General features: G+C 41.4%; 2 protein-coding genes across 14 annotated transcripts in view; one reads left to right on the forward strand and one right to left on the reverse strand.

The window, feature by feature from the left end:
• On the reverse strand, window positions 1-14,062 carry NIF3L1 (NGG1 interacting factor 3 like 1). Of its 10 annotated transcripts, XM_015240013.3 has the most exons (9): window positions 13,515-13,652; window positions 13,180-13,347; window positions 12,779-12,967; window positions 11,627-12,078; window positions 10,569-10,731; window positions 8,455-8,581; window positions 6,622-6,760; window positions 4,899-4,982; window positions 1-400 (listed from the first exon to the last, which is right to left on the reverse strand). In XM_015240013.3, the coding sequence occupies exons 4-9, from the start codon at window positions 12,051-12,053 to the stop codon at window positions 216-218; spliced, it is 1,125 nt and encodes a 374-aa protein (XP_015095499.1). In that variant the 5' UTR covers window positions 12,054-12,078; window positions 12,779-12,967; window positions 13,180-13,347; window positions 13,515-13,652; the 3' UTR covers window positions 1-215. The 10 variants fall into 10 exon arrangements, with proteins under 10 accessions (XP_015095499.1, XP_031533955.1, XP_072817601.1 ...); XM_031678095.2 differs by lacking the exons at window positions 12,779-12,967; window positions 13,515-13,652 and adding an exon at window positions 13,926-14,062; XM_072961500.1 differs by lacking the exons at window positions 12,779-12,967; window positions 13,515-13,652 and adding an exon at window positions 13,866-13,921.
• Window positions 13,627-15,073, forward strand: part of PPIL3 (peptidylprolyl isomerase like 3) — a 9,188-nt gene continuing 7,741 nt past the window's right edge. Inside the window, exons 1-2 of one of the 4 annotated variants that reach the window (XM_072961503.1) lie at window positions 13,627-13,734; window positions 14,885-14,965. In XM_072961503.1, coding sequence (XP_072817604.1) covers window positions 14,963-14,965 — 3 coding nt within the window. In that variant the 5' untranslated portion in view covers window positions 13,627-13,734; window positions 14,885-14,962. Of the gene's footprint in view, window positions 13,735-13,918; window positions 14,044-14,186; window positions 14,365-14,424; window positions 14,449-14,884; window positions 14,966-15,073 lie in introns of those variants that run through there. The other 3 variants (XM_072961502.1, XM_015240023.3, XM_031678101.2) reach the window with 3 other exon arrangements.

Consider the following 15,073-nt stretch of genomic DNA (forward strand, 5'->3'; position numbering starts at 1 on the left):
TGTTTTTTATAAGTATTTGTTCTTTAATGGTAGTTACGTTATAGATTTTACCTTATGAGCTATAGTACATTCAGTGAAGCAGATAAGAAACCAGAAATAATGTACCTTCTAAGACACTCTTCCAGAAGAATACCAACCCCAGTGACTCATGTTATCCATTCAAGTTGGGAGCCAATCAATTTGTAGACTGTGTTATCCTGTTTTTCCTATATACATTATACTACATGAAGAGGGTCCCTGTCTGTTTCTGACAGGATAATATTAATCTTATTCTCCAAGTGAGCACCCAGCATATCTTGAAGATCAGAAAGAAAGCCTCGCTCAGTGTTGCTATGTTCACAGAGGATGACACTTATTCCTTGGGAAGCAGCATCCAGAACATCGTGATGGGACATCTCACCTGCCAACAAAGGAAAGAGCAAATACTTAAATATTAGACAGAGAGTCTGTGGAATGCTGAACCATAACAGTAGAAATATCAAGCTTACATTTTATAAGAGGCAAATGTAATATAGCAGAACTTTACATATAAATCTAGAAAGTTATTATGTGCATGTTTCTTACACGTCCTCCAATTTAAAAAGAGATGGAGACCACCCCACTGAGAATACCAAATTCCTTCTCCTTGGTGGATCCAAGGCAAGAATCCAAACTCACATATCCAATAGTATCTAGTACTGCCACAACTAGACCTGTAAGAACACCCACTCAAAGTGTATCCACAATGAAAATTAACGACTGCTAAGTAAAATGGAGCTTTCAGAAAGCTTCTTATGTAAGTATTAAATTAAAAATACCTTAAGAAAATCGTAGGTTTACTTCCCAAACACTCCTGCATGCTTTGTGAGTACCAAAATTTTCAGCATCAATCCTCTAATTCATAAAGATGAAATGAGCTGAAGGTTATTTTCTAAATTAAAAACAAGGTGTTTTCCTTTGACTTAGGCAAACCTGCTAGAAATTCTGAAGTTACTGGTGGATAAGGGTCTCATCTTTTACGAAAATATTTTGGGAAAACTCAAGTGTTTTGAAGTTTAAAGAACACCATTTGCAAATCTGGTGACTTCTAATTTAAGAGAAAAAATATACTGTTCACAGTTTGGGTTGTTCATAAAAAGCGTTAATTTTGAAATATACTTAAGGACATAAAGGCATAAAAAACAAGGGAAAAAAAGGTTCTTAAGGAAAAAAAGTCCCCCTACACCAATCTTCAATTCCCCACACTCCCCCCACCCCAATGTGTCATTTCATTATAAGGAATAGTGTTTAGTCAAGCACTTTTTAAGACATCTTAATCTAAGTAATCATAGAGGTAAAGTGAAAGGAGAAAAAGACACTAAGGTGGCCCAGTGAGAAGTCATGCTTTAGGAAAGACAATCTGGCTGCCTGGACTATTATAAATGCACTGGCTGGAGAAGGCATCAAAGTGGGGAAATCCATAAAGACTAAAATAATAGGTGAAGACAAAGGAAAGAAAAGCCTGGCTCAGGATGGCAGATAAGGAAAAGAAAAAGCAAGTGAGACTGTTTATACCTGCAAGGAGCAAGCTCCCCATCTGCTGGTCTTTCTAGGGTATTGCCCTTAAGGACCTAACTGTCAAGCTCAAAGGAAGGGTGATGAAATCAGCAGAGGCCTGCCTTTGATCTTTTGGCTGGGGCTTCCCATCCTCGAAGTTATATTCAAAGTGATGCCTTACAGATCATAGACATCTAAAGTTAGCCAGATAAAAAGATATTTTCTATTTCCCCAAGTAACCAGAAAGGGAGGACATTTTAATGTTCTGGAACTGTGTGTACTTATCTTCTGCACATACTGTTTTATAACAACAACAACAAAAAAACCCTAATTTTAAAAAAGTCATTATTTATGAGGAAACAATCAGACACTACAAACTGAAAGATACACAACAAAGCAAATGACCTATGCTCTTCAAAAATGTCAACGCTCTGAAGACAAATTTGAGAACTATTTCAGATGCGTTGTGTAATCATGGATTGGATATCAATTAGAAAAAAGAAATGCTATAAATCTTGATCAATCAGAAAAATTTGAATATAGACTGTATATTAAATAAGTATTGTAACAATATTAAATTCCTGCATTTGATCATTATAACATGATTATATAAGAGAATGTCCTTATTCCTAGGAGATATAATGCTGAGGTATTTAGGGGTCATGTCTACAATTTCTTACAAGTTTGGGAGTAAACAGATAAATATATATAGATATACAAATGTATACACACATATATAATATGTTACATAGAGAGAGAGCATACAAATGGAGCAAAATGTAACCCTTAGTAATCTAGATGAAGAGCATATAGGAGTTCACTATACTACTGCAACTTTTCTATGGTTCTAAAAGTCCTTCAAAGTAAAATGTTACAATTAATTTTAAAATGGTCACACCGCACTGTAAGATGTCAAACTGCCTATATACTGAAAACTTATTTCACTCTGGTATAAATGTGGGGGCTTATAAAAATCTCATATATTGAGAAGGACAGAAAAGAAAGCAGATAATGGTCACATACATTTTTAACTGGTTCAAAGCAATTACATCAGGCTTGTTTAGATGCTGCACCTTTATACCTGGGGGTGTGACAATGTTTCAAGTGCAGCAGCCTTTGTAAGAGGGTGTGCTAGATAATAAGGCATGGGTGTGGGTGGCAGGAGAGGCTGAGTGATGGAGAGGCTCAGATGTAGCCAAAGGAATGGCCAGAGGGTTAAAACCCTTGAGTCTAGTTCTAGAAGTGGGAAAAGGAATCTTAAACCCTTGTCTCCTAACCCTCAGGAGGCGCAGAGGTGGAAATGCAGCCAGCAGCAGCAAATGTACAAAGTGTTTGTACAAAGTACAGAATTCCTTTGGAGGAATGATGGGCCAGTTAGGTGTTACCTGCAAGGACAAAGTGGAAAGCCTGGGAGCCAAACAACCGCTCTCCAACAGAAATGCGTATTGGAGGTTAAGGACAAAGAGACAGGAATCAGGAGAGGAAGGCATGACCATCAGGGGCAGGAGCCGGACATGGTCAAGAAAAAGCTTCTCAGAGGAGCTATCTTTGAGCTTATCACTAGAAGTACAAGAAAGAAACAAAGAAAAGGCATCCTAGCCAGGGAAGACTGCATGAGCAAAGGCTGCATGAAAGAGGATGACACGTTCAGGCTTCACCAGGACAGATACATCAACAAAGGGTTTTTAGCCAGGATAGTATTATACGCCACCATATTTGTACTTTTGAAAGTTAGTTTTGGGGGAGTGTGTGGAAGACTAAGATGAGAGGCTTGATGAAATACTTCAGGTAGATGATGCCTAGATGGAGATAACGGAAAAGTTCTACAAGGATTTGGGGCCGAGCAGTCAGACCAGCCACTGAGAGGAGTGCTTCCTGGGGGCAGGCTCTGCACATCATGGGAAGACAGATGCCACGGCCTGGGAGCCCTGGGCCCTGGCAGCCGAAGGAGAGCAGGAGGAAGAGGCAGGACCCAGACCCACAGTGGGCAGTGTTCGAACAGCCAGGCTGTGGAGGAGATGGGGCTGTGTGAGGAATCAAGCCCTTGGCACGGGACTGAGGATATTGGGGCTCAAAGATGACGTGGCTGTGGGGACCTGGGCTCCAGATGGGACTTAGGGAATGGGGGCAGATGTGAGTTTGGCACCCAAGGGAAAACGGTCTGAGAGGGACCGTATTTTGAGGACCCGCGCTTCTAAGAGGGTTGAATGGAACGGGGCGTGAAGACATGGGCTCCTGAGAGAGTGGAGCGGTGAGGACTTAGGCTCCTAAGAGGCAGAAGCAGGACAGTGAAAACCCAGGCTTTGAAGAGCTCAGAAACAGGGCAGTGAGGGCTTAGGTTCCTGGGAGGCAGGAGCAGTAAGAGAACACCTGGGTTTGGGAAGGAACAGGAGCGGGCGGTGAATGCCGGCTTCTGTGCGGACGGGATGGGGGCTTAGAGATGCCGAAGTACCTGAGGGACCAGGGCTGTGAGGACCGGCACTCCTAAAAGCGGAGAGTGTAAGGGGCCATGGCTGTGAGGAGATCTGCCTCCAGGGAAAGGGAGAGAGTCTGGAAAAAATGTAAGGATCCATTTCTTTCATATTCTCTGAACTGAGAGTGGTAAAGGATGTATTCAGGAAAGACGACTCCTTCACGCTGCCTACTTGGCTTTTGGCAGGTTTCTTGCGTCAGATACAATCTCAGAAGCCCACTTGCAAGCATCTTCACTTTCTGCTTCATTCTGGGGAAGCACTGATACGAAGCTGAAGCAGTCATTCTGGGGAAGCACTGATATGAAGCTGAAGCAGTTTGAACTCAGTTACACACTTGCTAAGTGCTTTCAATACCATTCCATGCAACTCTGACTAAGCACAGATCTCTGCATCTCAAACAAGAGAATGTCAGAGATGGAAAAGCTGGGAAAGAGAATCTTTCTTTTAAACTCATATTTTATGTGAAGGGAGGCTAAAGTCCAAAGAGGCAAAAAAAAAATTTTTGGAGCCAGAACTCATAGAAACTGATGATCGTCTTTAGGACTGAGTAAGAGGAAATATTTTCTACCTAAGGCGACAAGGTGAAAAGTGTCCCATTAACTTACATATGAAATCTGAGAGAAGTCATGTTTAGGAAGAAGACAGGTTAAATAAATGCTGAACAGCAGTGTTTCAGAGAACCTAGCTCTGAGACTGTTACTTCTTCCCTCCTCAAAGAATATGGCATGGTATGTCCCCAATTTTGGCATAGTCCCTGTTGAGTTCAGGTTCAAAGAACACCATTTAGATTCATCTGCATGCCAGGTGCTGTCCTAAAATGTGCTATTTTATAACTTGTAAAAATATGAATCAAGGTAGGGAAGGGATGCACAAGGAAAGGGTAGAAAACAGATGCAAAGGCTGTCCTACCTGTGAGATAAAGGTCGGCCTCGGCCCCCTGCAGCACACTGCTCCCAGAACCCGCACACAGGGCCACGACTTTGACTGGGGACTCTTTAAGATAAAGGAGACAAGAGAACAATACTTTACAATTCCCCTTCATTTTAGTATCATAATTTGTACCGAGAATCCTAAACGTAGTGCAGATTTCACTCCTGGTGTTATCACCTGTGTATGAATTTTGCTTACTAAATTAAAATATATATATATGTCTTTATATAGGTGAACAGACGATTCCTCGGGTTGCAGAGTTAGCCCAAGGCAGGGTTATCATTCCTTTGGACGTACACTGCTGCACAAGACCACATAAGGCATCTCTGAACAGTATTCATCACTAACCCTAGGCTTTAGGCTTCATCACAATGCTGCTCAGTAAAGCAGCCTCACGTGGGTCTCCAGGCAACAGTGAGAGGTAGGCAGGTACCACCTCTGTTCCCCAGTGAGGAAGCTGAGGAACTGAAAGGGCTAGTCAGTGGATACTGTGAGTGGATTTGCCACATTTTTTTAGTGGCATATTTATCCTAAAAGAGTATCCTCTGAAGAGTGGAATACAGAAACTTTCAAGCCAGAATCCAACAAGTGTTTAGCACTTAGGTTTCTAGAATGGATGCTTCATTAGGGGTATTTCAAAAGAGGGGCTTTGGAGCTGCTCAGAAACCAAAGCCTGTCTCCACCATCCATCTTCTTTGGAAACGAACTCTCATGTGTTGTTTGATCCAACTGCGGAATTTGGATAAGTTACTTATCTCTCTGAACCTCAATTTTTTCACCTGTACAACAGGAATAATAATACCTACCGTGCAGCTAACGACAGCTAGCACCTATTGTCCTTAACCTGCGGCAGTCACTGTGCCTTGTCACATGAACCACACCACCTCCTCGGTGAGTCAGGTTTTATTATTACTGCAGTTTTCACAGATGAGGCTACTAGGACACAGAGGGGTTGAATAACCTGTCAGAGTCACACAGCAGACAGGACAAATCTGAACCCCAGGTGTTCAGACTCCACACTCATAACACCTGCACCCTGCTCACCGCCTCTGTAGCAGGAACTCACACACGCAGGACACTTGGTACGGTGCTAGGCTCACGGCAAGGGTCCAACAAATGTCCTGTCTGTTCCTTTTGTTCCCCAAAGTACTGGGAAGAGTCAGAAGGAAAGACTGGCTACAAGACTCAGAAAGTATAGTGGATCGTTTCACTTGGCAGCACCTCACTGTGACGTATCACCAGCACTGTAAAACTTGAGATTTGCGTGGTAACTGGAGCGGCCACAATTTCCAGCTCTCTTCCTGTACTGTGGTAAGGCTCTCTTCAAGTCCTCACTAGGCTGTGCTGAGCAATAGGACTGATTCTGGACAACGAGTTGAACAGAATATGTGTCATTTCCTGGCTAGAATGTTTAACTGACAGTTAGACCCTCCCTCTGCAACAGTGACCAGTTAACAATGAGCAGGCTTCCCCTGCTGACTTGAGATGAATGTGGAGTGTGACTGAGAAATAAGCCTTGTCTAGGCCAATGAGACATATAGCACAGCATAACCTAGCCCAGCCTCATCGATAAAGTAAACCAGTCATCTTCTGTGTGCTGCTAACCAGTCTTCTATCACTTATATTGATATAACCAAGAGTTTGAATTTTTGCCCCACATTATGGTAGGTACATACTGGACAAATAAAGGGGACATATTTACCTAAGGTCCTCCCTACTCCAAGAGCAAGGCGAACATGAGACAGTTTTAGGTGCCTTTTAATTCGCTCAATCATAGTTGCCAAGGAGACAGACTCATCCAGTGTGCATAACCGTCCCATTCCAGTATGTAGAAGCAGAGGCTGAAGAGAAACAGAGGTTATAAAAACTGTCCATCATCAGTCCTAGAAAACAAAAGTCCTAGAAAACAAGCCTACAGAAACGCTGAGATCAATAAAACAAGCATACCATGAACTTAACTATAGCCAGCTCCAGGTTACAGTTTGGGGATGCAAACCTGACAAAAATATTCTGACTTCTAGGAGCTCATAGCCTCCTGGGAAGACAGATGTTTAAAAATCATAATAAAAGGTGCTTAAATACAAGATAAGTGCTGTCTTTTATGGGAGCACAAAGGAATGACAAAATAAATGAGACTTGGGAGGTGGGTACTTGGAGCAAGTGGAGTCTAACAAGGACTTGGACCTCGAAGACAGACCAGAAAAAAGTTAAAAAAGGAGTGTGAGTCAAGTGCAGTGTGGCAGGTTAGGGGTAGGGTGAGATCTGGAAAGGCATTCTAAACAGAGAGAACACGCAGAAAGGTGCCAAGGTGTGAGAGAGCACACTGAGGGCAGATGCAAAAGCAGACAGAAGACCTGGTGTGCAGAGCAAGGGATGGGGATGGAGAAGAGGCTGGAGACAGAGGTCATGACCTGTGAATTTTTGCCCCAGCTAAAAAGCCTGGATTGTCCCTTGTAGGTACCCACGTAGGAGATTATTCACATCCCAAGTGAGGGAAGATGAGAGCTTCAACTACTGTGGTTGCAGACAGAGAAGAGAAACATTTTTTACATTTAGGGACAAAATCAAAAGGGCTTGGACTTACGGGGGCAAGAGAGAGTTGGGCAAACCTGTAAAATAAGGTAGATGATGATGATGCCACCAATAGAAGAGAAAAAAGAAAAGTTGTATTTAAAGCAGCGGTACAGTTAATACTTGTATATATTGGATTTTAAATACTTGTGCGATTAGTAAGTGGAAAATGTCCAGAAAGTGGCCAGAAATATGGGTTCTTTTTCAATTTTTTAATCTTAAGAAAGCATTCTGAGCCAGGAAGTGAAGACATAGGAAACATCAAACAAATGGCTGTCAAGTTAAAGGAGTGAATAAAATGGTCCAGGCCAAGGGTATAAGAGGCTGAACTTAGAACTGAGTCTCTAATCCTGAAGAAGTAGTGCTATGGTCTGGGAGTTTCTGTCCCCCCCAAACTCATATGCTGAAATCGTAACCCGCAAAGGTGATGGTATGAGGTGTAGCTTTTGGGAGATACTTAAGTCAAGTTTGGGAGATACTGGAACCCACATAAATGGGATTAGTGCTTTAAAAAAGAGGCTCCAGAAAGATCCCTAGTCCCCTCTACCATTTGGGGACAAGAGAGAAGGTGTCATTTTGAACTATGAAGTAGGCTCTCCCCAGACACCAGCCCGAAGCTGCCAGAGCCGCGATCTTGGACTTCCCAGCCTCCAGACCTGTGAGGAATATCTCTGTAATTTATAAGCCATTCACCCTGTTACAGCAATCCAGACGTGTTCTAAGACATCCACTCTGTTGCTACAGCAATCCAAACGTGTTATAGAAGCTCAAATGGACTAAGACAAGTACCAACATTTTTCTATTCCTGAAATGTCTCCCTTTTTCAATATACTTCTGAGGGTATAACATGCCCTCATCACCACTTTGTGCTTCTTTAGGTAATAGTTAATAGTCTATTTATCTAATGATTTACATATGAACTTGTCAAACAAAAATGCACAGTAATATAAGACATTTTTATTACCTTCTCCAGTGAGAGAATTTCAGTCTTCTGATAAAACTCTCTGTTCTGGGAAAGAAAAGCCACCACCTGCATCAAAGCCTGCTGACTACAATTCAAACTGAGTCGTGTTTGTTCTTCATCATCAGTCCTACAAAAAAAGTCACTTGCTGGCTTAGGATAATCATAAGCAATATATTTAAAACAATCCACAGTTTACAACATCCTGTAATAGATGAGATTTATATGGAACTTAGATTTCATTCCAAACCAAGCTATTTTCTAGAATAGTGTTTCTCAAACTTTAGCATGCATCAAAATCACCTTGTGGCCTTATTAAAACACGGACTGCTAGGCCCTAGCCTCAGAGTTTCTGATTTAGTAGGTCCTCACTGGGGCTGAGAATTTGCCTTTCAAACAAATTCCAGGTGATGCTGATGATGCTGGATCAGGGACCTCACTTTGAAACCCCTGTTACAGAACTGCTCTTAGTCCTAGCAGTGCATCAGAAATCTCCTGCTAGTTTCTTAAAATAACAGCTGCTGGACCCTTCTACTGATCCAGTGACATCTATGAATGGGGCTGGGACAAACTGAAAAAAATTTTTAAAGTCCTAGAGAAGTTAATTTTCAAACATCATTGAATACAAGAATCTCCTGGACAGATTCTCAGGCAAACCCCTCCTAATTATATAGACCTAGGATGAAACTAAAAATTTGCATTTTTCATAATGATTCAGGGGGTCCGTGAATCACCTTCTGAGAAGCAATATCCCAAAGCCTCTCCAAAAAGAAGGCATCAAGAAAGTTTTGTATTTAACCATAAACTTTAAATATGATCACAGAATTCTAGAACTAAAAGACACATTAAAAGATAATCTAGAAGTATAGTTTCAACATTGGAATCATCTGCAGAGCTTTGAAAAAACAAGGGAAAAGCAGTGCCTGGGCCCCAACCTAACGGTAAAACCCAGATATTATCTGTAATGTGGAGAAACTGGAGTTAAACTAAATATGCATCTGGGTTCTTTAAAATGTCCATCAGTTAGGAAGAGGAACGCTTCAAGAAACTACTGTACATCTATAATAAGAAACACTACATAGCAGTTTAACAGAGATAATTACATGGAAAAATTTCTATGACATAAGTTAAAAATGGCAAATACAGCACAGCACTTAATTAAGAAAACAATGAATAAAGCAAAACTATTCACGTCTTCATTTCCCTGTAGTTGCTTGGAAAGGTACCCACTTCTCTGAAAACAGGAAAAGATGAGTTGAAGATACCTGGGACTGAGTAGAGGCAACAAGGAAGACCTGTTGTCATTTGAATTTTTCATGCTTTATTAGAATAATTTTCTTTTTATTTCAGTATTTACACAGTATTTTAGGATGGTTAAAAAACATCTATGACTGGAATCTAATTTTCCCTGAGATTCTTGAAATACCCCAGTAGTATTAGAGGACATTTAAAATGATTTTACTGTAAGACATCCACATTGAAAAACTACTCATTAAACAGTCACTTTTTGGTGTAGCATGATATAAATCTCCGTTTTGTTAAAAAGTCATTTTCGTTGTTTTTTAAACAGTTATTAAGTCCTAGCTTTGTTTGACTTGTCTTTTATGAAGCTTCAGCAGGCATTAGGAAAAATTAGCCTAAAAGAAAATCTCCTAGGAGGCAAAATTTTGGTATCTCAATCTTAATTAAATAAATGACTGAGCTTATAAGAGGCATTTTAATGTATTTTTTTCCTTTCACGTGTTTGGGAATCATGGTTTGCTGGTAACAGATAAAAGTAAACCTATGTCATCAGTATATCACTAGGGTTTATCCATATATCCTAAGGGAAAAATAACTGCCTTTCAACATCACCAGGAGGATTAGATATACTGTAAGATGTGTAGTATAGCTCCTCCCACGTAGAAAATAGTCAATTAGTGTTACTTATCATTTTTACTGTTTTGAAAAGGTCTCATATTTTTCTTCCTCAAGAACCCATATGCAAATAAGTATACTGCTTTGTAAACCCACCCAGGGAAAATAATTTGTTGCAAACTAAAATAACAGGGTCATGGAATTTATAAAGAAGATCCTCACAAATGAACAAACATGAAAAAGAGGAAAGCACATTGTACCTAGCAGAAAAAGAAGTGACAGAAACACCTGCAATTCCTTTCACTGCAGAAATGACTCTGTCCAGGTCCTGGGTGTGTGTAACATTGAGTTCTACTCTGTGTGTTCCCTCCGTGGGGTAGTCAGGAGCTTTGGAAGGATGGATGGGCCTGGAGGTACAAACTCCTAGAAGAAAAATTGTCAGGAGTTGGAGTTTTTGTGGAGTTTTTTTTTTTTAAATTAAAAAGATAAACGATTATGGGCAAAACTTCCAAGAAATGAGTATTTTTCAAAAGACTCATTTTCAGATGCTTATATAATACACACACATATACATATCCCTAACATAGACATCCAATAGCTCCCATAATTTAGAATTTACTACAGACATACAAAATCAAATTTATTTTCAGAATTATTTTCCAGAAGACTCTTAAATGTCACAAAAACTTGGACAAGAAAGACTGACTCATGAAATTTTTTTTTCTGACTCATGAATTTTTAAAGGACATATAGAATTGTGACTGCTCACTAAATTTACTCATGTAAACCATGATTCAAACTGCAAATGCTCATTATCTGCTTGACCACATTAATCCAGATTATATCATCATAAAAGCTTCAGCCCCAAATGAGTAAACTAAAAAGACTTCCTAAAAATAAAACTAAAACACACTTGTTGAATTCCCTCACTGTGGTCATAAGTAAGCATTCAATTAAAACTGTCCATTTGACTGACATGTGAATTAAATTCTAAAGAGGCCTGAGCCTTTAATTTAATTTAAGCAGCATTTCTGGACTGCCCAAGTGCTAGGCACTGTGCCACATGAGTGAGGAATCACAAAACTCAGTCAAAAATGAAGATTTCCTATGCTCTCCTTATTCATTAAGGATAAAAATTTCATTTTTCAAACACAGTTTAATTGCCAGAGTTCAGCAAGATTATTTTTAAATATATCATATAAAAATAGAATAATGGTCCCTACCCCTAAAGCAGTTAGAACACATTGGAAAGACATTCTAAAATGCCAAAGCATTGGCAGGAAAAATACTAGACATGCAAGAACAAGAAGCGTCTCACCAAGCCCTTTAGCTAACCAGTTGTTGACTCCCTGGGGAGCAGCGTCATAGGCCGTGTGAGGAGAGTAGATTGCAACTCTGTTCTCCAGAGCCTGGATCACCAGGCGCTCCTTCCAGCTTTTCCAGGTAATGCGTTTCATGGGTCGGAAAATAGGCGGATGGTAAGAGAGAACGAGATCAGCCTTCTTTTGCAGCGCCTCCTCCATCACTTCCACTGTCAAGTCATTGGTCAGGAAGAGTGTGTTTACAGTGTGTGGTGGGCTTGGTTCCACCAGTAATCCAACATTGTCCCAACTTTCAGCAAATGAGAGGGATGCAAAGTCATTCAAGGATGAAAGGAGAGCTTTCAAATCCATGAAGGAACGGGAAGAACTGCAGATCAGGGAACGGACTGTCGTGGGGACCAGGCGGACACGAGATGACAACATACAGAAATCAGGTAAAACTGAGTATCTGAAGTGAAAACACAGAAAATGGAACACATGTACACTTAAAACTCAGACCTCTGAGGCAGCAAAGCACATGAGCAAAAGAGCTGTAGCCACACATACCTGGGTTTAAACACTGCCTACACATGGTATCATAGGTAAGTCATTTAACCTCTCCAAGCTTGTTTTCTCATTTACAAAGTAGAGATACTAAAATTTACCTCACAGGCCACCCAAAAGGAGTAAATGGATTAGTATGTTTAAGTCTCCTCGCACAAGCCTGGTACATAATACACACTTACGTCCATCCCCTCCTCCCTGGCCCACATTCAACCTTACTATTGTTCTCCCCAAACTTGCTTCAACCACCTCCTCCCTTCTCTACTTCTTTAAGTATTACCCTTTTTTCTAATTTCCCTTCAACTTCCTAAAGTTTTTCTTGACAAACCTGTCTTTTCAGTGTCTCCCATTCCCTGCCCCACACCTGCTTCTGTCCTAGTTATTCTTATAATGTTATATTCCTGTTTGTCTGTCTCCTCCAGGACGCTAAAGCTACTGGAGAACAGGAACTCTTTTCTGTATCTCAGTATCATCATCACAGGCCAGCACTAAATGCTCACTGCACAAATTGACACATTCTCCATTCCCCCATGAGAGCAGAATGTGGAGTTAAGGGTGGTATATCTTGACATTAAAAAGTGCTTTATCAAAAACAGTAAACATACTATAGATCAGCAGCCAGAATCATGGGATGCATAAGTGGGTCACTCTAGGAATGGGCAGGGTCCAGGCAGGAAAGGGCAGCAGCTGCTGCCCCTGAATCAACACCTGCCACACAAAGGGCTGGCTCACGGGGTGGGGGAGGTTAAGTTGCAGGGTATTCTGCCCACACAGTCTGTCAGCCTTCTAGACAGCTATATCCAAAATAAAAGACAACACTGTCAACTCCATTCTTAAATTTAGTATCTACGAACATTATTGTTCTTGAAAAAAAGCATTTAATAATATGCAAAATAACAAGAAAGCATAATCAATTGTGAACATGGAATATTCACAGCCCAATGATTTGAAAAGCATTTTTTTCAGTATTTCTATAGCAAAAATATTTAATATTTAATGTGAGTACTTAAATATGCGGTTCGGAGAGATGCAGAGCCTCCATCAACCGCTCGAGCCAGGATCATGGAAGATTTTCGAAGGGTCCTTATACCACACTACTTTCCAGACTCTTCTTAGTCTGGCAAGCGCCGAAGTGAAGCTCTAGTGGGCCACCACGCTGGTTCTGAATTATCTCCTGTCACATATAAACGAACCGTTGGAAATAATAAAATACTCCCCCATTTCCTACGAAGCTGCGTAGCGTGAAACCACAACAGTGAGAGGCAGCAGAGCACAGTGAGAACAATGACTCTAAAACCAGACTGACTCCCAGAGCCAGAGCTTTGTATCAGATTACTCTACCTCCGCGGTTACCACCTCTGAAGAATGGAAAAAATAGTGCCCAGCTCACACTGTTGTCGCAGAATTTAACCGTAAACCGTGGAACAATGCCTGGCCAAGTCAGCACTGTTATTACAAAACATTAGCAGGGCTTAGTTTACAGCCTTAAAACTGCGCCCTCTTGTCTCCGTTCCACTTCAGGCCTTTTCCAGGACAATGAAGAGCCCAGGTGGCATGGCCGGTAAGCCCGTGAGTCAGGACCCTGTCCCCTCTAGAGCCTTATGCGCTCGTGCGGCCAGCCGGTTCTCTCCGCCTGGCTCGTCCCCGGCCGCCTTCCCCCACAGCACCCCCATAACTACGGCCTACACGGACCACAGCCTACCGCCAAGCCCTTAGCTATCCACATTGAAACGTAATTCGCCCAAGACTCACCAGTTCCGAGACTGCGCGAGCGCTACATCCGGCCCTGCGCGGAACTTCTTGGCGAAGTGGGCGGGGGAGGGAGGAACCAGGCGGAAGTGGACTTTTCCGTTTTACATCTGAGTTCGAGGTACTTCTAGAGGTTGCTCAGAATTACGCTTCTTGTCCTAGTGTAATTATTAAGCGAGCCCCCCTTTCACGGTCAGAAGTGTTCTGGTGGGGATAAATTACATTGTCTCCCTAGTTCTGGTCCTTTTGGTTTGCGATAGGAGGGAGGAGGCGGGGAGGAAGAAGGAGGCGAGCAGGCGAGGGGCGTTCTCGCTAATGGGTCCCCTTCTCGACTTCCGGTGGCCTGAAGAAACTAGTTTCGAAAATACAGACCCAAGGGGGCACCCGCGATTGCATCTTTGCTGTTTTAACAACAGCTGTGCTAATCGAAGTGGTTAAGTAGGTACGGTGTAAAGTCACTTGTTCTTTCATTCACTTAACTCAAATGCTTGCAGGGTGCTGTTTTTCGAGTGAGCTTCCTGGACGGGTAAGGTGTTGAAATAAGACAATAAAGCATATAGTGTATTAGTACTAAGCGTTGTGGGTAAAGGAAATTAAGGCAGCTTCAAATGGAGTTAATCAGGTCAGTTAGACCTGACTTTTGAGCAGAGGCTTGGTGAGGAAAATAACCATTTTAGGTAAAGTGAACCCCCAGTGCCTAGATCCCAAGGCGGGAATATCCCGCCTTGTTAGAGAACTTGCAAGGAGGCTCTTAAAAGAAGAGTGAACAGGGGAAGTAAGAGGTTGAGGGGTTTAAGTTGTGTAGGATAGCCTCATCCGTTTCCATTACCGGATTTTTATTACTTGCCGGGGATGGGGTCGGAGTGGGGAGCGTGTACTTCTAGAGTTTTTCTTTTAAATACTTAGTAAAAGATGAGCATGTTTGAGTTAAGGAAATGAACTTTATTTTTTTTCTTTTGTAGAGACTCATTTTTAAACTTATCCCAATAAATTGAGAAAGTAACAAACAGTAAGTACTTCCTGAAACTATCAGAAGAAAAATGGTAAGTTTTATAGAATTGTATGTCTTTCATTATAAGTAATTTTTAGAAATTCAAGGGAAATAAAACTGCATGGAAATTTCAATGACAAGATAGAGAAAGGATACAGTG

The sequence above is a fragment of the Vicugna pacos genome, chromosome 5 (genome assembly GCF_048564905.1).
Source record: "Vicugna pacos chromosome 5, VicPac4, whole genome shotgun sequence".
In the NCBI taxonomy this organism is placed as follows: domain Eukaryota; kingdom Metazoa; phylum Chordata; class Mammalia; order Artiodactyla; family Camelidae; genus Vicugna; species Vicugna pacos.

Excerpts from the sequence above, each read along its gene's own strand:
- NIF3L1 (XM_031678095.2), bottom strand. The coding sequence starts at position 12,053 with ATGTTGTCATCTCGTGTCCGCCTGGTCCCCACGACAGTCCGTTCCCTG. Across the intron at positions 10,732-11,626 it reads CTGGTTAGCTAAAGGGCTTG|GAGTTTGTACCTCCAGGCCC; the intron begins GTGAGACGCTTC and ends TTTTTCTTCTAG. Across the intron at positions 4,983-6,621 it reads TGGAGTAGGGAGGACCTTAG|AGTCCCCAGTCAAAGTCGTG; the intron begins GTAAATATGTCC and ends TTTATCTTAAAG.